Source organism: Lepidochelys kempii, chromosome 10 (genome assembly GCF_965140285.1).
Source record: "Lepidochelys kempii isolate rLepKem1 chromosome 10, rLepKem1.hap1, whole genome shotgun sequence".
Classification (NCBI taxonomy): Eukaryota; Metazoa; Chordata; order Testudines; family Cheloniidae; genus Lepidochelys; species Lepidochelys kempii.
In genome coordinates this window covers 32,722,466-32,744,830 of record NC_136389.1, presented here as the reverse complement: position 1 = coordinate 32,744,830, position 22,365 = coordinate 32,722,466, and the positions used below count along the sequence as shown (strand labels likewise).

The 22,365-nt window shown below is 48.0% G+C and overlaps 1 protein-coding gene across 3 annotated transcripts in view; it reads right to left on the bottom strand.

Moving 5' to 3' along the window:
• Positions 1-2,112: 2,112 nt before the first annotated feature.
• The window catches only part of NAA60 (N-alpha-acetyltransferase 60, NatF catalytic subunit), a 44,451-nt gene continuing 24,198 nt past the window's right edge, over positions 2,113-22,365 (bottom strand). For 2 of the 3 annotated variants that reach the window (XM_073362733.2, XM_073362732.2), the window contains exons 2-5: positions 21,883-21,998; positions 20,959-21,088; positions 20,050-20,146; positions 9,440-9,713 (exon numbers count right to left, since the gene is read on the bottom strand). In XM_073362733.2, the coding sequence (XP_073218834.2) occupies positions 9,457-9,713; positions 20,050-20,146; positions 20,959-21,088; positions 21,883-21,992 (594 nt within the window). In that variant the 5' untranslated portion in view covers positions 21,993-21,998 and the 3' untranslated portion in view covers positions 9,440-9,456. Of the gene's footprint in view, positions 6,719-7,602; positions 7,790-9,439; positions 9,714-20,049; positions 20,147-20,958; positions 21,089-21,882; positions 21,999-22,365 lie in introns of those variants that run through there. The other variant, XM_073362731.2, reaches the window with a different exon arrangement.

The following is a 22,365-nucleotide window of genomic DNA, read 5'->3' as shown; positions in this document are numbered from 1 at the left end:
GTGGAGTGAGGTGACGTGGGGGAAGAGAACATGCACCATAAAAACAGTTTTTAGAGACTTTTCTTTCCAGGGTTGGTGCTAGATACTAGACAAAGTGAGTCACATTTTATTGGATCCACTTCTCTGGAGATTTTTGGAGTTAAACTTTAGCACCCCCAGCCCTTCCCCTGCAGCCTCAACACAGCAAGCAAGCTAGCTCCTGCTGGGCGGTGTGGCTGCTAGACATGCTGCTTTGAGCGGCATGGTATTGGGGGGGGGGGGGTTGGATAAGGGGCAGAGGGTCCTGGGGGGCAGTCAGATGGGGCAGAGGTTTGGGGGGTGGTGGTCAGGAGATGGGTTGGATAAGTGTGGGGAGTCCCAGGGGGCCTGGTAGGGGTGTGGATAGGGGGCAGGGAGGGGGTGGTCAGGGGTTCTGAGGGCAGCAGGAAGTGTGTGTGTGGGGGGGGGAGGCTGTTGAGGAGGCACAACCTTCCCTACCTAGCCCTCCATACAGTTTTGCAACCCTGCTGTGGCCCTTGGGCCAAAAAGTTTGCCCACCCCTGCTCTAGCAAGTCTTCACAAAGCATAGGCAAGCTCATTTTTTGAAAGGCTTAAGTGGCCAACTGTGGGTGGATTTTCAGACAAAGACACATGCCTGACATGAAGGCCTATGCCTCTTGCATGTCCCTGTTCCACAAAAAAAATCTGTTTTCTCATATTGACAAAATGTCTTGCCCCTCGCCTGCTTTTGAGAGAGAGCTGGAATTTAAAAAAAGTCAGCTCGAGGCAGACAACCAGCATGGACATGTGGAGTAGTTAATAGTTGCCCTAGAGAGATGTTAACCATCTCTGCTAGAGCCTGTCCACTCCATTGATGGGTCCACTGTTATTGGCAGGAGAGGTGCTAGATCCAGCTCCTGCTCCCCTGACTTCACTGCAGGGGCCCTTAGCTAGATTGCCCTGGAGCCTGGGGAAAGAGGTCAGGTTAGCCTTAAAAGTCTTACCTCAACCCAGCAAAGATGTATGTAGTTTCAGGGAAGTCCCTGTTAACCTCTTTCACAATAGCAATCCTGGACATTCTCTGCAGCATGTGTCTCATCCCAATGCACTACAGTGATAGCTGTCACCCCTCTGTCTATCCTTGTAACCTGCCAGATCCATTGCTATGGTTGCTTAATGCCAATGCTATGGGGCTAGGGTAACTGGCAGCCAGCAGCACTGCACTCAGGATCTGGTTAGTTCAGACAGATTGCTCTGGTGAGGCTGCACGGGAGATCAGTGACAGCTATCATGGGGCTGAAATAGAGGAAGAAGCCACCTCCCCTCACACTTGTGCTGGTTGGGTAGTCAGCAAGGCTCTGCTAGGTCCTTTAAGGCTGTCAGCTCTGTGAGCTCTGATGAAAGGACCAGAGATGATGGGAAGATAAAGTGACATCAAGTATTGCATCAGCCAGCCCCCATAGAGCTGGAGAGAGCCAATGCTCAGGTTATACTTGCCCAGGAAGGGGGGGTAGTATGACTTCCACATAAGATGCCATTTCCCCCCTTCAGCTACATGGGTGGGGAGAGGCAAAAATAGGAGCAGCACCAAGGGATGTGCTTGGATCAGCAGCAGTGAGATGCTTGTCAGTACAACCCCCTTAATGCAGCCATCCAGAAAGTGTGTTTGAGGGGGACAAGGGGCAAGAAGAGGGTGAACTATGAATCTTACTGACCCCCAGGAGAAAGACCTGCTGATGAGACAGAAGAGCTGCTACGCAGACAGCCCTGACAGTGCAGAGAACACTACCAGGTGCCACTGTCAATGGGAAGTAGTGCAAGTCACTTCAACCAAAATTCATAGGTGTGCAGGATTGTGCTGACTCTTGGCAGGGCTCTCCCCAGCCACTTTCTGAAAGGAAATGGCTGTTCCAGCAATGGGGTCACTGAAGCCCCTCAGCAATGCTCTCTGCTAGGGCTGACTGGGGCAAAGCTTGTCTGGGAGGATGGCCCAGCTAACTCACCCAGCACTCTAAGGAGAACAGGTGCTTTTTGCCTTTGACACCTGTGTTTATGGAGCACACTGCAGCATGGTTGCCGTTGGCAAGAGCAGCAGTTTAAATCCAGACTTATACTTGAAAACAAGCAGGAGAATCACAAAAGAAAAAATCATTTTAATTAAAGACATTTAGAGAGACAGGCTGACTGTGGCAGCAATATGCTCTTCAATAAATAACAGGGCAGGAGGGGTGGTGTGACTGACAAGCTGTTGCAATGAGGACAGAGTTCATACAGGGGCATCGCAGGTAGGACAAGTAGCTTGTCTCCTCTTGCTGGAGTACTGGTAGTTAGCATAGACAACAGCTATGGGTACAAAAACAGTTGGAAGAGTTCAAACCCAGACCCATGGGAAAAAACATTCTGTATTGTACAGCTATTTCAGAGAGATAGTAAAGTGCAAGGAACACAAACCCCATGCACACTGAAGCATATTTAGCAACTAAATCCTCAGGCACAGGTGTACACACTTAAAAAAATGAGCTACTGGGGGGGAGGGGGGAGATACAAAACCAGTTACTACAAATTAGGTTAAGATGCCTTGAGAGAAACCAAAGCCTCTCCCTCTGGATGTGAGGAAATGGAATCTGCCTGGAGCCACTAGATGAAGGGTCATTTACATTGGAAAATTCACAGTCCTAAATACTACAGTGTAGGATACATGATTGAAAGCTCAAACAGAGCACCTGGCAAAGTCTGCTTGGGCAGGGAGCCGGGCTTGAATAGGTGCCCCTGTAATTTCACAGCTGGGAGCCTCCATACAGCATTACCAGGAACAGTTTCAACTGACAAATCCTTTCAGCCAGAGGCCTTGGCCAAAGCAGATTGGCAATGGCTGCTCTGCCTGGGAAGATCTCACTGGCACAGAAGGGAGAGCTCAGGATTTTTCCCACTAGGGACCCAACTCATTTACAGTGGGAAGAACCAACAAGCCCCATCTAAAAACATGTTGAGAATAAAGCCATCTGTCACACAATGACTGTGAATGGCAAGGCCTCTCCAGGAAGGGTCTGTAATAGGAGTTCAAGCCAATCAGACCCTGTCCCTCTGAGTACCTCTACGGCAGCCCCAAAACGGAAGGATTGTTGGTGATTTTACTGGCAGCTAGAGAATCTGTTCCTCTGTGGCGCATGTTAATGCAGCAGCTGCACCAACAACAGACTGATCACTCCCTATTTTGGTTCCTGTGTGTACAAGAGCAGGCTAACTCAGCCATGTGGCCCTGCACTTCATTAGCACACACAAATTAAAAATGCAATACTAGGACATGTGCATGGGGATAGGACAAGGGAGTGAACAAGGAGGTTCCACAGGGTAACTGCCCCTCCCTAGGAAAAGCCCATCAGTCCTAGGATGCCCACATTTCCTCCACTTCCTGCACACAGAAGCTAGAGAGGCCCAACCAGGAGCAGTACAAGTCTTATGGCAGGCAGGGGGAAGGCTAGATGGCACCCATTCCTAACTACACAGAAAGCAGGTTGCCAGTGAGAAGCAGATTCAGTCTATTACAGACATCTCTGGTCCCCTCACCCTCTTAGCTCCCATACCACCAACAGCACAGGTCCAACAGGGGAAGCAGGATGGCGTTTCCTGACTAGAATACAGATGGGCACTGAAGGGAGAGGAAATCTCAGGCTGCTGTAAATCAGCCAGAGTCTGGAGACCTGGGCTGGGCAGATCAGAGGGATGTACCCCACAAGGGCTGCAGCCCTTAACATCCCATGTGGCCCAGCAGCTGAGTGCATAATGAATACTGGGTTAGAACTTCTTTACACTGAAAACATTTGCTAAAAGTTTCTGTTGGATGATTACGAAACAGTTCTTCCTCCCTCGCCCGCCCCCCATACAGAGCACACTGGTATCCATACCAGGCAGGTGGGCCAGGGAGACAAGAAAAACAAGGTGACAGGAGAACAAGGCTGACAAGTTCTCTGGGGAGGTGTCAGCCCATCCCAAGGAAACAGGCTTGGTTCAGAGTAGCCCTTTAAAAAAACCACTTCTAAGCAGCTTAACTGTCATGCTGGATCTAAGACATTTCAGTGTCAGGAGAGGACTGTCATCTTGCCCAGCCTGCTGGGTGGGGTGGCCCTGGCTGCAAAGCATGGAGTGCACATACACATACAGAGATTCCATTCCTTCCTGGGAGACAACTTTGCAAGAGAAGGGCTCCCCAGCCAAAAGACCTGAAAGATGTAAGGTACATGCACAAAAATGAAGCAGAGCTGGTGGGGTAGGAGGGCTGATTCTCAGTCTGAATGGGTGAAGATCATCCCATTGCAGGACCTGGTGAGATCACTGCATGGCACTGGCTAGATCTCCCCTCCTCACAGAGAATGGGGGAAGTTTGCCCATAAAACTCTGGTCCCAGCCCATGCTGGTCAGTCACTGCCCTCTTTCTCAGGCAGGGGCTCTACCTGCCACACTGCACTGAATTAGACACACAATGACGACTGTGCAGCCCCAACACCAACCCATTCTCCAGCTTTCCCCAGAGGCCCTCTCCCTTCGAGTCATTAGCCTCCTTCAGCCCACATGATCTACACCAAGTGAAGCATCCATTTTGAAGCTCAGACATTTCCCCACTGCACAGCAGCAGTTTGTGCATCTGTACCAGCTCCACAAAAGGAATTTTCCTGCTAAAATCCCAGCTGTTCTTACGCATTATAGCTAGAATGCTTTGACTGAGAAACAATCTATTCCAGCAATATAACAAATGAAGCTGAGCATGTCCTGCTGAGCTGGGAAATGAACAACACCTTCAATAATGATCCCCACTGCTGCCTCAAGGGAAGACACACAGTGGCATCCCAGGGCCTGATTGAAGAAACTTCCTGGGCTTGGCTCCAACCCACATGGGACAGGGTTAAGAGTGCAAGCTGTATCTGCAGCACACATTCTGTATTTAAAAAACGGGCTTCTCAGAGCCTCCTGAAGGGGGGTGCCAACACTGCCCTTTATTTGGGATTCTGGCAGTGCCAGGCAGAGGCCCCTGACAAGACAGATGCTATTCTCACCCTATTTAGATAGCAGCTGGCATGGTAATAGCAAGGGGATAGTTATCCTCTACAGTTAGACATTGACTTGTCTTTAAGTGACATCTGGAGAGCTAGTTCTTCCAGCAGATTTAAGTTACTTTAAGCAACTTTGTGCTGTAAGACCCCATCACTCCCTGTCTCAATAGTAACCTCCTAGATACCTGCCACCCACACTGCCAGCAGCAGGAGACAACACACCAACTTTAGTTCAAGACTTCCTCTGCCAACTCCCAGTTTCAAAGTGGGTACATGAACAGTGGGGACAGGGGTGCAGAGCCAAGGGAGCACAGCCTCCGCCAGGGGAAGAAGGGGCTTGTTGACCATTGCTGGAAGGAGGCCAGGCATTTACCAACAGTGTATGCTTTGCTCCTATTTGCTCCGTTCTAAATGCTCCCACTAGCAGAGCTGAGGGACAGCACTATTCTAATGTCCTGCTTGCACTCAGGTGCCACTCCTGTGGCTATGGGATCTTTTTGCACATTAATTTAATACGTGGGGAGGGTCTGGGGCCTTCTGCCTATTGGGGAGGTCAATGTCTGGCAAGCTCCACATGGGGAGACAAGTGTCCTGCACAAGTCTTGTACAAACAAAGCAAGCATTTCACTATTGACAGTCACATTGCAGCCTCCTCAGGGACTTCAATACCAGACTCCTGGCAAAGACGCAGGGAGGCTGCCCATCCCCTGCACATCTCTCATGGCCTGCAGTCTCTACAAACACAAGAGGGGCAGCAGCTAATTTACTTCAAAAGCAGCAATCTGTGCACAAATCTCATTCCTAGAGAGCCTGCGGGAGATTAACTTAGGTTCCAATGGTGACAAGGTAAGGGAATGGAGATGTCTCACTCTCTTTCCTCAGGGGCTCCAACTACAGGAATAACTCTATACATCTCCCCCACTCATATCCTGGTGAGCTCTAGCTCACACTCAAGGCAGAAGGATCTATACAGTATATATATATTTCACTATGAAACAGTAATTTCAATCCCTGTCTTCTACTTTGGAGCATCGTGAATCAGACACTTCTTTTTAAGTCATGGGGTGATGACTATCTCTGGGCATCTCAGCAGCAATTTCCTTCCTGTGAGTGGTCAGGAGTGTTACCAGCAGCAACACAGACTCCTCAGCAGGAGCACGGGAGCCCAAGAGAAATGTGCCCCATTTCCATTGGGCCTTGGACTAAGAGGACATGGCCCAGCCCTGGCCCTCTGATGTATTGTGTGGGTTCTAACATGGTTGATCAGTGCATGTTGATTGCCTTATTGTACATTCCTGTCATTAGCTATGCTATGGCAAAGCAGATGACTGCATCCTTGTCCATCTCATGTACAACTATGTGCATCTACGTGAGTACTGGCCAAAAGCAAGGGGAGAGGGAGAGGAGGGGAGGAGTAACACACAGAGCTGTAATAGGAAGGGCCACTTGCCTACAGCACAGTGACACCCCTTATAAGACAGTAATGACTGTCAATCCACACAAGATGCCTTGGGACTCTGGCAAGAAGATGGCAAATCAGGGCTACAGCAAGTCAAGCATACGGTCTGCCAAATCTCAGTCAATCCACCGCTGAGTGGTCAATTTTAAGAGGCTGGGTTGTTGATAGGAAGCCCGCATAACTGGAATCAGTGCAGAGCCAGATGATTCAGGAGATAAAGGGAAGAATGATCCTATTAAAGACAAGAGAACAGCTGTCTGAAAACCATGGAAGGGACAGGACAGACATTGTGCTTACAGTCTAAGACGCCGGGGCTTTGCGCATTTAAGCCAGTGGGAGGAGAATGGGGAGTTTGCTATTCTGATTTCCAGACCCTGTGGAACTGGGGGGGCAGTCTCAAATGCTCAGGGCCCAGCTGAGGTGCTCTAAAAGCTCAAGGAAAGGGGTCACCAGCAGCAGATTGCTTTTAACAACATTCACTGGGCTCAAATAAATTACATCACATTAACTCTCGGGGGTGGGGGGGCGGAGGAAATCAGGGCCTTAAGTCAATAGGCATTCTGCCATCAACTGTAGCAGGAGCAAAGTCAAAAACAAAAGAGGCAAGATTATTAAATAGTTGCCAGTTTACAGCCCTGCACAGAATCATAGAATCATAGAATATCAGGGTTGGAAGGGACCCCAGAAGGTCATCTAGTCCAACCCCCTGCTCAAAGCAGGACCAATTCCCAGTTAAATCATCCCAGCCAGGGCTTTGTCAAGCCTGACCTTAAAAACCTCTAAGGAAGGAGATTCTACCACCTCCCTAGGTAACGCATTCCAGTGTTTCACCACCCTCTTTAGTGAAAAAGTTTTTCCTAATATCCAATCTAAACCTCCCCCACTGCAACTTGAGACCAGAGGGATCCCAGGGTGCAGCTCTCTCAGAAGCTGGGCTCTAGCCGTTTCCAAGAGGCTGAATTGTATGCTGAGCCGCACAGTCTATGTTGCAGTGACCCTTGCTTTAGGCATCTTGCCTCATATGCCCCAGACGCTTCAGTGGAGCGATTATGCCACTGACTTGTTGCAGTGCAGTGCTCCAGAGAGAAGGTAAACCCCATTCTCACAGCTCCCTACCTCTCGCTTTGCTGTCACCATCTGACTGTGTCACGTTGCCCGGCTGTATTCAATACCACTCTTTGCGGAAATGCCAGACCATGGCAGCAGGCTGCGGAGGAGACTCTGGGCTTGGCGGTATATCCGGTGAGGAATCGAACATGGGCTCAGGCTGGCGAGCGTTGAGCCAATGTGCTGTAGGTAGTCAGTGAGCCTCAGTTAAGGAGAACAGGGATATTTACAGTGAAATGTAAGAAACAACCTAAAACACTGTATTGACAGCAGCCCGTAGGACAGTAATAGGCAATGAGAGCTAAGCCATGCAAAGCAGCACTGGCCAGCTACCTGCCCTTCATATCTAACTGCTCAGGTACAAATAAGCAGGTCTGTACTGCACAGTAAGAGGAGGACACTTGGGGAACATTCCTTGTAATTTGCCCAGGAAATGCTTTAGCTGAATAACCACTAGTGTCCCTTTCACTCCACAGCACTCCAGCTGCTGGAGCCATGGCCCGTCTGACAGCAGAGACATTTTGATTGCTCAGATACAACCACGTTACCATAAAGAGTTAGGGAGAAGGGACTTCTTTATGCTCCACCGAGACTGACTGACCTGAAGTATATCCTATAATTTAGTTTGTCATCTCTGTTCTGTACCCACTCTGCCTCCCTCAGGAGAGTGTGGATCCTTAGAGCCGTTCAGAAGTGTGGAGTAAGACAGGTCACTGAATAGCATGCGTCCAGCTGCATTTGGAGCCCACCACACCATTAGCGTTGTGAAGGCTCCACTCTGCATGACCTACGATGGTTAGCAAGTTTCTGATATACCCAACAAAAGGGCAGACATTGCCTGACTTCTCTGGACAGGAGGAAAAGAGCTCACTAGCCCTTCATTTCTGAGACTTGACTTCAAGTCCCCAGACATGTCAGCAGCGAAACCATTTGGAAGGCACCGGGTGGAAGCCACCACACAATGGAGCAGTCTCTGCTCAAGCGGAAGCCAAGACCGGATCAGAAGATGATGCTGTAGGTTGGGATTAAGGCTTTGGATACTAAGTGTTGCTAGCACAGCTGTGTCAGCTAGGAGCATGTGGGGTGGGAAATCACACCCCCTAGCCAGCACAGCAATGTTGGCAACCCCCCAGTGTAGACACAACTATGCTGACTGAAGGGTGCTTCTGCTCCCCGATCATCATTAGCTATGCTGACAGAACAACTGTTGGTTTGTGCTCCATCTCCACCAGGGGGCTCTGCTGACACAGCTATGCCAGCAAAGCCTATGTACTGTACAAAGGAGTACTTGTGGCACCTTAGAGGTTAACAAATTTATTAGAGCATAAGCTTTCGTGAATTTGTTAACCTCTAAGGTGCCACAAGTACTCCTTTTCTTTTTGCGGATACAGACTAACACAGCTGCTACTCTGAAAACTATGTACTGTACAGGAGTCCTTAGATACATTGACAGAGCCATGTGGGGAGCCCAGGACTGGAATAGCAGGGCAGGAACTGCAGGTCTTGCCTCAGGTGCAATCAGCAGAGCTGTGCTGAGGGAGTTTTGCACAGTGCCCATCCACACCACACCTAGTCCTAGCTAAACAGTTGCATTACCATCAGTCACCCAATGTAGACAAGATATACATCTCTAACCTCACAAGAGACATGTACTGTTCTACTGAACGGATCCCACAGCACCCTTGAGGAAGTCCGGCACAAACATGCCAGAGACAAATCCAAATCTCTTCTGGAAAGCAAGGAATCCAGTTCAGTGAAGCCTACCCTTAAATTGGGATGAGTCACCAAATGCAAACAGACTTGCTTTGCAGGATTTGTTTTACTCCAAATACCATGTGTCTGGTTATCTCGCTCTGCAGCTAATCAAATCCAAGGTAAAGGATATAAGATTGTCCAAGGAGGATGTCCGCCATTGATGTATAGAACGTAGGTGAAGCCGTCTTTGAGGACCCCTCTGATAGAATAATAATAGGGCAGGTAGTGGTGCTGTCTAAAGTCTCTATTTTCATAGAAGTTAATTGCTGTATTGTTGGTGGTGAGGACATGCAAGTAGATGGCTTTACAGTGGTCTTGGGCAGTTGTCGATATATGATCCTTCAAGCTTTCAAGTAAGAGGGAACCTATCAAAGGAAGGAAGAACAGCATTACACAGAGCAGCAGCGCTCTCACTGGGACAGGGTGGAGAGTGCAGCCAAGCCTCTGCACGCACCATCACTGCCTCTGAACAAAGCTCCTAGATTAAGTTCCCTGTAAGCTGCGTGGCCACGCAGCAGGCTCTCAAGGGCCGTGCAGGTAGGCGGGGAGAGGCGCCCCTCCCCCAGCCCCGAGCTCCTGAGGCCACAGCCCTCACCCCCTGCACACCAACCCTCAGCCCCACCTCCAAGCCCCCTCCCACACTCTGAACCCCTTGGCCCTTCCTCCACCACACATCAACTCCATATTGGTGTACATAAGAAAATTCATTCTGCACATGGATGTAAAAAAATTAGAGGGAACACTGCTCCTAGATCTTTCCTCATTCTCATTCACCCTTTTCAGAACAGCCAGCAGAACCTGGGTTGGGTGGTCTTAATAAGCTCCTTCCTCTCTACAATACTGGGCTTCAGAAAACTCAAGGCTGTATAGGGTGGGAGCGGTCCCTCCTAAAAGCCATTGATTGGTGGGAGTCTGCAGGGCTGGATTTAGACTGTAACAAGGTTTACACATGCAGCTGTGGCCCCCACAGTTATGAGCATTCCAGGCACAAGGACTTACCAGCAATAGCCCACTGCCAGCCAAACAGCTACTCCCATTGGGCTGGCAAGGTGGTTGCTGGAACCATTTAGTTTTAGAATGGCTGACCTGTCACCTTGACTAGCAGCAGCTAGGTCACAGGAGTACATTCAGTGTTCTAGAGAGACAAGGCGGGTGATGTGATATCTTTTATTGGACTAATTTCTGCTGGTGGAAGGGACAAGCTCTTGAGCTACACAGAGCTCTTCTTCAGGTCTGAACACTCAGTGTTTTAAAGTCATTTTGAAATTGTAAAGAGCAAAATGCAACTGACAAACAGGTCACATGCACTTGTCTTGCTAAACTCTAATTAAAAGATAAGGGAGGGCTTTAGCTCTCCATCAGCTCCTGGGAGTTTGGCTCCAGCCATCTAGAATCTTTCATCTGGCACTTGTCAGTGAAGGGGCACAGTGCATGCACTTGGCCTTGGGAGACTAGGTCTGGAGGTTCATCTGAGCAGTCAGTACCGTGTGGTGGACCCAGCTTTATGTGTCTTCACACACGCCTCTAATGTTGAATATCTAGCCTCACACACTAAGAGGCTCCTTTGACCTGAAGTGGCTTCTACTGGTTCTGTACCCCTAAATGCCCCAAGTCTCATATGAACAGCCCAGGATACAGTCAAGGGGCACAGCTTCCATGCATGACTTCCAGTGTGAATCTGGGATGGCCACATTACAATAACTGAACAAAACACATTTGCCCAAGTTAAGCTATTGTTAACTTCTCCCAGTAGAGGTACCACTGGGCAATGGTAAAGACATGATTCACTAGCAGACGTCCTAACACATGAACCTCATTTGTGCTACGGTTTTACAATCCATGTGTAAAGAACCACATAGTGAATGGGATTTTTCAGAAGTGCCCAAGTAGTTTAGGAGCACAAGTCTCATTGAAAGTCAGGAGTTGTACCCCTACGCCATGTAGGTGCTTCTGAAAATCCCTACCCAGTACATAACGTTACCCCCTCTGCCTAAGTACAAGGCCAGCTAAGGAGGCTGATATAAAACAAGAGGTCTCTTCTGGTCCTAAACAACAGGTCATCCAGTCCAGCCCCTAGCACTGAGGTAGAATTAAAACAAACTAGATATCAGCAATACAGAACCTGGTTTTGGGAATTCAATGTGGAAGAGTATTTAAATATAGAAGCTGCATGGTAATTTCTCTTCTGTGTACCTGGAAAGATAAGTACTGCATTGCTAAGATTTTGCACACTTTCCCACCCATCCCAGGAAATCTAAATGAGTAATAAAATAAGAGCAGTTCAATTCTCAACAGTTTATTGCACTTTTCTGTATCCCACGCTCCATCCCGTTCCTTTCTAGGTGCGGGAGAAGAAAGAACCAGAAACGGAAGCCATGTAGAATCTGCTACAGAAATCAGAGCTACAATAAAGGTGGAAAATGCCTGGAGCAAAAAGTCTCCTGCATGAAAGGTTTTGCTCTTACAATCATAGAATATATCAGGGTTGGAAGGGACCTCAGGAGGTCAACTAGACCAACCCCCTGCTCAAAGCAGGACAAGTCCCCAATTTTTGCCCCAGATCCCTAAATGGTCCCCTCAAAAGGATTGAGCTCACAACCCTGGGTTTAGCAGGCCAATGCTCAAACCACTGAGCTATCCCTCCCCCTTCCTCTTGAGTGGAAATGGAAGAGCTCTTGGATAAGAAAAGAAGGGCTCTCAAAACATCAATCCCTCAAACGTCGTTATGTAGTTCTGGAACATTTCAATGTACTAGTCTGTAATAGCTATCTAATCCTGAACGCTGATCCAAGGCGATGGATGGACTTTAGAGAGGGTCTTTCAGAAAAATGTGTTCCTAAATTCTGTCCCAATTTAATAAGTGCAAGAAATGTTGACTTTAACGGAGAAACTCCAGCAAGATGCACCAACCAGCTGGGGCATCTGAAGGTGACTCAGAGACCTCCTTATGAAAACAGGAGATCCCTCCCTTTACCAACTTCCCTGAATTCCGTTCTCCGGATAACCTAGAGTTTGTCCCAAGACAGCGCTTGAACCAAGGCTTCAGTTTGGTGCTCTCCCACACAGACACAACCCAGATCATTTCTATGGCATATCATATCAGCCTGGGTCTGCAGATGTGAGCACTCAGGGGAGGACAATTATAATCCTATCTACTGTGACAAAGTTCCTTCTCTACCTTGGTGGGTCTTGCGCTTATTGGCGGATTTGCTCACCTCAGAGATTCACGGCAGCCCTCAGTTTGGCTGTTTTCGTGAACCCATAGTCCAGGTCAACTCCTTTTGTGTCTGATCAGGAGTTGGCCCGCCCTCTACTCCGGGTTCCAGCCCAGGGCCTGTGAAATGCAGCTGTCTAGAGTGCCTCCTGGAACAGCTGTGAGACAGCTACAACTCCCTGGGCTACTTTCCCATGGCCTCCTCCCAACACCTTCTTTATCCTCAACATAAGACCTTCCTCCTGGAGTCTGATAATGCTTGTACTCCTCAGTTCTCCAGCAGTATGCCTTCTCACTCTCAGCTCCTAGTGCCTCTTGCTCCCAGCTCCTCACACGCACACCGCACTAACTGGAGTGACAGCCTTTTTAAACCAAGTGTCCTGATTAGCCTTAATTAATTCTAGCAGCTTCCCAATTGGCTACAGGTGTCCTAATTAGCCTGCCTACCTTAATTAGTTCTAGAAAGTTCCTGAGTGTTCTGGAATAGTCCCTGTTATCTTACCCAGGGAAAAGGGACCTGCTTAAGCTGGAACTAACGTATCTACCTTCGACCACTCTCTTATAGCCATCTGGCCTGACTCTGTCACACTACTGAACAGGTCAAATAAATCAAGTCAAGTCTAACATGGTCCCAGCTGCACGACACCTTAACGTGGTCACTGCTTTCAGACTTGGCATGGGTCCCAGCTGCTAGTGTCTGAATGGCACATTTCTTTCTATGAATTGGATGCTTAAGGACAAGGATGGTACATGCTCTCACACCAGAAAACCATACTAACCTGTTCTGTAAGTGCTGTTCTTCGAGATGCGTTGCACATCTCCACTCCACTCTTGATGTGCGTCCCCCATGCACAGTTGTCAGAAATTTTTCCCTCAGTAATACCCATCAAGGAGGCATGAGTGCCCTCTGTTGCCATGCATCACTGCACAAAGGTATAAACTGTGGAGCCGACCACAAACCCCATCAGTTCCTTCTTGCTGGAAAAGTCTGATGCAGAGGGATGGGAGGGCGGGATGTAGAATGGACATGTAGAACATCTCAAAAGAGCAACAGTTATGGAACAGGTGACAGTTTTTTCTTTTAGCAATTGACCATGTGAATACTCTTGGTGGCTCACAACTCAGGAAATCAGGAGGGCAGATTAGAGAGTCTATCTGAACAAGCACTGGAGGACAACTCACCCAAATATGGCAGAATGCTGAGTGATGGCATAATGGGATGCAAACATGTGCATTGAAGACCATGTTGCCACCCTACAAATGCTTGGAACTTGAACAAGGAAGGTCACAGAGAATGCTTGCAATCTTGTCAAATATGCCATCACTCCATTTGGCAGCATGTCAGCCAAGTCACAGCACAAGCAAATACAGGAGGCTAACTGAGACAAAATCCACTGACAAGAGAGTGGGAGGCTCTTCATCCTGTCTGTGACCACCACAAACAGCTGGGAAGACAAATGGAACTGCTTGGATCTGCTGAGTTAGAATGCCGACACTCTCCTGACATCCAGAGTGTGCAGCTGTTCCCCATCTTTATTCAAGAGGGACTTCGAGGAGAAGGAAGGCAGGTAAATCACTTGGTTGACGTGGAAGTTAGAAACTCAATTTTGACTCAAACTTTGGATGAGGACGTGGGTAAACTGTCTTAAGGCTTAAAAGGAGCCCCATAAGTTTTGACAACACCAAGTTTAAGTCCCACGGAGAAACAGGATCTTGTACCTGAGGATACAACTGTTCCAGGCCATTCTTTTTTTCTAAAAAGATGTCAATAAGATTTTTGAAAGTGATCACCAACTTGACAGGGGAAAGGAGAGCGAGCTGCTAGGTGGACTTTGATAGAATTAAACAGTCAACTCTTGCTGTTTTAGGTACAGATACGCCAAGATATGCTGGATTCGGCCAAATTCTAGATTGTCAATACCAGACAGAGAAACGGTTCCACTTCGAGAGGTAACTAGATCTAGTAGGTGGTTTCCTACTATTTAAAAGCACATCCTGAACCTCTTTTGAGTACTACTCCTCCCTAGAGTCTGACCATGGGCCATCAAGGTTGTTAAATGAAGTGCCTGCAGGTTTGGGTGGAGCAGGGGACCATGATCTTGAGATACTAGCTCTGGGGCCAATGGAAGTGATATCAGAGCTTCCACTGAAAGGGATAGGAGGGTGGAGAGCCAGTGCTGCTGAGGCCAAGCTGGGGCTATAAACATGAATCGAGCATGGGCCAGTCTGATTTTTAGCAACCCTCTGTGAAGGAGTGGAACTGTTGGGAAAGCATACAGGAGCTTGCCTGTCCAGGGCAAAGAAAAGTGTCCATGAGGGAACCCAGACTGTGATCTCGCTGGCACTTCCTGTTTGTTCTCGTTGCAAATGGGCCTGCTTGCAATGTGAACAAATTCCCACAGCTTGAAAATGAATCTGGCTACATCTAAACAGAAAGACCACTTGTGTTGAGTTGTAAATGACCTGTGTGTGTGGCTGCATTGCTTTTTGACAGAGCAGGGACAAGTGGCCCCCTCCCTGGCTGCTGAGTTAGAACACTACCACTGTTCTCTGAAAATGAGCAGGCTTTTCCCCTTGACATGGTGTAGGAGAGCTATCCGACTGGTGTCAGGCTTTCAACTCCCTGACGTTTATGTGCAGAGTCAAGTCCTTTGTGGACCATAACCCTCGCATTTGCAGGGAACCCAGATGAGCTGCTCAACACCCAAGGCAGACACGTCTATCACCAACATCAGTGGCAGCTGAGGGTGGACAAACGAACACCTAGGTATACGTTGACAGGGTTTGTTCCCCAATCTACAAGGTAAAATATGAGAAGGCACCCTCACCAAGATGTTTAGAGGGCAATGGCTTGGCAAGAATATGGAAGACAGCCAATTTTGTAGATGCCCGAGACGTAAGTCTGTCACACCAGATTATACAAGTGCAAGAGGCCATATGCCTAAGAAGCCTCATACAATTAAGTGAGTGAACCTTGAGATCTAAAACAATGGAACAAATTGTCTGAAACTTTGACCTTGGAATGAAAACTCTGGCTTGAGCGGAGCCCAATAATGTTATTGTAAATTCTATCCTCTCCCCAGTTCAGAGGATAGACATCTGAGTTGATCAACAGACCCAATGCATTGAAAGTTGACTGGATACAAACTACTCTGAACTGCACCTGAAACCGCCTTTCACAAACCAGTCATCCAGGTAAAGACAGACTTGTACTTCTTACTCCTGCGGGAATTCTGCGCCACCACACCTGTGCAGAATTTATGTCCCCTGCAGATTTCTTGGTTTCTCCACAGAAAAATGATTTTCTGGCAGGTAAGCAAAGGGAAGCCACAAAAGCAGTCACGTGACCCTCCCCAGCAGTATGTTTCGGGTGCCCAGGGCAGCCAGTAGAGAGGTAAATCACCATGGGGCAGGGGTGGAACTGGGGAAGACATGGCTGGTGGTTCCTACCCTGCGCTGGACTCAGCTGCTAGTCCCGGCTGGGCTGGGCGGGACGGGACTTCCTCTTCCCCTGCATGGCATCCAGGGTTGGATCAGATCCAGCCCCAGGATTTCTCCCCTGGCTGCAGGAAGCTCTGCAAACTCCCCCCTCCACGCTTCTTGTGCCCATTGCTCCTCAGCTGCAGGGGGAGCGATCACTCTACAGGGAGCTGCGCCCCCATCCGTCCAAACCCCATGAATCCAGACCCCCTCATACCCAGAAACCCCCCTGCACCTGGACCACCCTGACAAGCCACCCGCACCCCCACCTTACCGAGCCCCAACCCCACTGAGCCCTATTCCCCCAGCATCTGGACCCCCCACTGAGCCCTATTCCCCCACACCCAGACCCTCCTACTGAGCTCCAACCACCTTCACCTGGACCCCCCTGCAGAGTCCCATTACCGTTGCACCCAGAACCCCACAACAAGCTGCTGTGCATCCAGATCCTCCCCGCACCCGGATCCCCCACTGAGCTGCCCACATCCAGATTGCCCCACACAGAACCCTCTTAACCCACATCTGGATTTCCCCTACGCTAAGCCCCTCCACTCTTGGATCCTGCCTGCCTACCCACACCTGGTGCACCTGGATGGAGGGGCAAGGCTCTGGGGTGTTTCTGGGGCAGGCCCGGTCCTTGTGCTGTGTCAGGGTTGGGTGCAGCCTCACTGCTGAGTCAGTGTCCCGAGAGTGGGGAGCTGCACAGTGATCTCCCACCTCTGTGCAGCCAGCGGCCTGTGCTCCCCAATACCATGCTGTAGCTTCCACATTTATTTGACAAATAAAATTTTTGAAAATGCTGCGGTGCAGACTGCCCTCAGGAGTAACTCCTAACTTTCGCAGGAAGGCACACATTTTGTAAAAATCCAGGAAGCTGATGACAGGGCTAAGAGGCAGCACCATGAACTGGCAATTAGACTGGTTTATAGGAACCTGAGATACTTCCTGTGGCCTTGATAAATCACCACATAGAAATACGTGTCCTTTAAGTTGAGCGTGACATTCCAGCCTACAGGGCAGGGATAATGGAAACCGGTGTGACCATGCAAAATTATCTTTTTTAGAGATCTTTTGAATTGCCAGAGGTCTAAAAATATGAGACCTCCCTTTGCTTTTGGGATTAGGAAATAGCAGGAATAAAACCCTGTTCCTTTGACATTCGGGAACCTCTTCTATGGCTTCCACGCAAAAGAAAGATTGCACTTCCTGGAAGAGGAGTTCCTTGTGAGAGTGGTCCCTGAAGAGGGATGGGGAGGGAGGGTGGGAAGGAGGGGAAGAAACAAAATGAAGAGAGTGTTCCCACTTCCAAGTCACTTAAGACCCATTGGGCCAAAGTAATTCAAGACCAAGCACTGAGGAAGTGTCTGTTAGGTCCTGGCAAGGTTCAAGAGTAGGGTATCGATGGAACTGCTGAGGATGAAAGTGTTTCCTTGACGGGTCAAAAGTATACATACCAAGGAATTCAGAGTCACCTTGGAGCTGTGAAGTTTATAACCTGTCTGCATCAGGAAGAGGGATGACCCTTCAAATGGCAGGTCTTGAATAGTCTGCTGTACTTCTTAGGCCAACCCCAAAGAGTACATGAGCACCAGTGCATGATGATGGCAGAGGCCAGAGTCCTAGCAGCCACTTCAGCTGCATCTAAACTATCCTGAAGTGAAGTTATCATCACTAACTTCCCCTCATTCACCTGCGAAAGGAACTCTTGTTTAGCATCCTCCCACAGCTTGTCCCTAAATTTCAGTACACAGTTCCAGGTGTTAGAATCATATCACCCTAACAAAGCCTGCTGGTTGGTGATTCTAAGCTGTAACCCCACCGTAGAACACATTTTTCTACCAAATAAGTCAAGCTTTTTGGCGTCCTTCAACTTAGGGACAGCCGCCTGCTGCCCCAGCGTTCCCTCTTGTTGGTAGCTGAGACAACAAAGGATCCAGGAGAGGGTTGGGAATAAAAATGCTGGAAGCCTTGAGAGAGAACACAATACCTATCCTCCGCTTGTTTTTACGTGGGAGGGGAGCAGCAAGACACTGCAGTTGGGAGACAAGAGTCAGAAGATTAAGAATAACCTTCTCCTGACACCTGCTGAAGATTAGTGTCAAGAAACCAGAGATAACTGAAGAGAAGCCATCACCACCATCTTTCCTCGATGGTACTGACAGGTAAGAGGTCTGGGATACAGGAGGTTGATGTGGTGCTAGGTGCTGCACCATGGAGCCTGATGATCTGCCAGTACCATAGAAACAATCTCCTGCACCTTTGGGGACACTGGCACCAACAAGCTCAACAAGTTCCTTGTTCCTACACATGTGTCTGTCATGGATGGTAATGGAATTGTCTTTAACTGGTGCACAAGAGACAAAAACTTTGGGCCCCAGATTCAATCGTGCCTGCCCTGCAGCCAGAGTTGATGGTGCTCTCTTGGCTGATGAATGAGAGGTGGAGTGCTTCACTTTTTATTGCACTCTATTTGACCCTTTGTCCCCTTGCTTGATGGACTTGGGAACTGATGATCTTCCTGTCCCAGCAGCCTCCGTGGAAGCCTTGTTTCTTCCCAGGCACCAGAGAAAGCAAGGAGTGCTAGGACTAATCCAACATTGGAGGTACGCTTCTCACAGAAGCCAAAGTGCTCAGCACCCTCCCCCAACCAGGAAGACTCTTAAGGTCGTTTCAGAGCAGCCTACATCAAAAGAAACTTCAATCTGGCTTCTCTATCTTTCTTGCTCCTTGCCTTGAAGTCCTTACAAATTTGACACCAACCCCTAATGTGAGACTCACCCAGACACTTTAAACAACTTGAGTGCAGGTCACTCATGAGCATCGATTTAGAACATGAAAGACAGGCCTTGAAGCTCAGTGACTGAGGCATTCCTTGGTCCCAACAGTGGAACCCCATATTGGGGAACCAAGAAAGTAGTAAACTTTGGTTAGTGCAAGTTCTAACACTAAAACCCATGCAAACAGGTAACTATAACATGCTGAGAGTACTTGTTAAAGCAAGACAAATACATTCCAACAACTGTCATGGGCAGTAAGAAAGAACTGAAGTGGGCTGGGGCAGCTCCCCACTTTATACCTGCATGTAGTGGCGAGTGACAGCAGGGGGAGCTTGAGCTGTCCCAACAGATACTGCTGAGGGAAAATTTTTCCACCAGCTATGCACACTTCCCAAGAGTGGAATACACATGTGCAAATCACTTGAAGAAAAAGTATTTTATCTGGCCTTGAAGCATACATTCTGCCACATCAAAGGGGTAAGACATTTGTTACTTTAGGATTTCCCCATGGCAGTGAAATTGTTGTGCTGTAGCTGGGGTTCAAACTGATCACTGCACTCACTTGATGGACATATTCTGATCCACATTATGATGTTATTTCTTGAATCCCCCTTGTTTCCTCTCCCTCTTTTTTTTTTTTTTTAAAACAGCTGGAGATGTCATCACACATTTGCAACCTCCGAGGCCTGTAGTTCTCCCTCACAGCACAACACAGGCATGGTATGATCAATGGCGGTGCCCACTCCCCACCCCTCATCATTATCAGCATGCCTCAACCCCGTCCTGGAGGGACCAGCTTCATGGGCTTGAGGAGTTCTGTTTCCATGGCCACTCAGTCCACAGCAGATCTGCTGGCACTGCTAGCAAGTTTGACAGTTATGACGGTGTTTTCAGCATGGTCAGCTATCCACTGGGAATTGGACTGAGATCCACTTACTCTTTTCAGAGGCCACTGAACAGCAACCAGATGGTATGGACTCTCAATCACTCTGTATATGCAACAGCGGGCTACTGTGATGTAATCTGTATCCCATTTCCAATTCTGTGAGACATGACAAGTTCTATACAAGCTTAGCGTACAAGCTAGTCTCTGAAGTGGGCAGAGTCAAGGCATTCTTAGTTCTATAACCTTCACCCACATACCAAACATGAGTCACGAGGGATAAATAAACCACACAATGGATTGGTGCTCAGCAACAGACATAGAAAAGCTATTTAGAATGTTCTTACCTATTCCATGTTTTCTAAATTCTTTCACCACTCCTAGACTTAAAATGTAAGCAACTTGAGTATCGACCGCAAAATTGGAAGCTAGAATATCCCCATCCTGAGCAGAGACATGACAAAGCATTTAGTAGGATACAGGTGTATAGCACAGTGTATAATGTAAAAACAAAAGCAAGCATCAATTTACAGAAGAGTTTTCTTATACCAGGTGCCTTTATGGAGCTGTTGGAAATGGGGAGATAAACACAGCCCCCTAAATGGAGGAAAAGGAAAGAACCTATTTGGGCTGGGGGAGGGGTTTCTGCTATTTTCATATTTCTTGCCAGTTGGGGGATAGTAATCATTAAGTTCCTTTAATGTCCTCCACAGTTAACTGTTAACTAAACACGCTTGTTTCATGTTTAGTCGTTTACTGAAAGGTGTTAAATGGCATTGTGGGGTTCCACATTTGAGTGTCCAGATCAAACGTCAGCAGTTTACCAGCTAGAATGTGCTTTTTCTGCCAACCTGCATAAGAACGGCCCTATTGGGTCAGACCAGTGGTCTATCTAGCCCAGTATCCTGTCTTCCGACAGTGGTGATCCATGCCCTGTCATCCGCTCCCAGCTTCTGCAAACAGACTCTAGGCTTTGAGTCAAACTGGGATCCTCTCTTACACATCAATAGTAATACAAATGTTCTACAGGCCATGTTATGCCCTCAGCAACATCACAGCCTTCAATGGGATTTGCACAGGTGTAACCAACTGGAGCTTAGTAAAATGAACTGCTGGTGGTGCACAATAAAAGATCCTGAAAAATGTAGTCTTTTGACTTCTCTCCTTGCCTGGCTACTCATGTGAGAAATGGGCCCCAGAGCAGGTAATCATTTGGGGGTATACGCACATCTTATTTTAGACTATGGCTTGCCTACCTCTTTATGCACCTTTGTTCTGCTCTTTATTTCAGCTACTATCATTCCCACAATGGTGCCTCTGTAGGTGGCTCCAAGGGAAAAGAACTTCTTGTTGGAAGTGATGTCCTGATACCATGAGTCAGGGTACCTGGGAAGAAAAACGAACAATACCCATGAATGCTTAGGGGGACACACAGCATTTCAAATTGAGCCATGAGCCTGCAGTCAGGCCACCCTGTGGAATCTGTCAGGGTTACAGCATAAGCTGGGCCAGAATAAGACTTCAGTGGGAGACCTGCAATAAACACTCAGATGCTGAAGGAAGTAGTTGGTAGTCTAGTAGGCAGCACTCTTCTACAAGAGTCAATAGATATGCAAGCTAGGAAGCTTTGCTGATGGAGGGAGTCTCTTCTGGATGGAGTTAAAACTAAGGCCTCCGCATGTAATCATTAAAGATCTGTTGGCACTTTTTGTAAGGGTGTGAGTGTTGACCCAGGTGTCTGGAGTACATCCCAGCTTGGCTAATTTCATTCTATGCTACCAGTAACCCATCTGACAAGTATTCCCTTAATGGGGTGGGGGGAGAAAAGCAGCCCTCTCCAAGATTTCCCCCCTTTATTACAAAGCTCCTTGTAAGATGCCCACAGTTCCCTTGGTGAGGGCTTTGACATTCTTTAGGATGTTGGTGCTGAAGAAACGAGAGTTTATCTGTTTCTGCTGTTCATTCTCAAGACCCCCTGAATACTGATGGACCATTGGCAGTGTTGTATAGGTGACATAGGACTGGACAGGCAGTGGGTGATGGTCAGGACTGAAGTACATTAGCACGTGGGGCAGCTGTCACAGTACCTGCCTATGCTCTCAGCTCCGCACTTTCACACCAATTGTTTATAGACCGTCTCTCTACGCGCCCCCTCCACCCGCCGCAGGACTGTTACATACTCTATTGGGAACCAGTCACCGCAGAGCTGTTTCACTACATCTATGTCATCGTGGCAGAGAAGACGCAGGTTTATGTCACTAACTGCAGTTGGGGGCACCTCCTCTGTCATTCACACCTGCGAAGGAAAAGGAAGCATATTAAGAAGGATGCACCTGAAAGCTTCAGGTTTGAGACCTGTTAGTATCTGGAATAAAGGCAACACTGGGGCTAGGGGGAGTCTTCACTGCCAGGCAAGTCATTCTTAGGCCAATCTGAATCTGCACAGCACGGGGAGATAAAAATAATGATTTTTTTAAAAATGGATTTTTTCATTTAAATTACAAGTTTTTCTTTTAAAAATAAATCTGTTTAAAATTAAATCTGAAGTTAGTACAAAATATGTTAATTAAAAAATAAATACTTGACTTCATGAGCCTTCATAAAAAAAAAAGCTTTGGGTTAAAGACTGCTTTTCTAAATAAAGACAGAATTAGGAGGGAAAA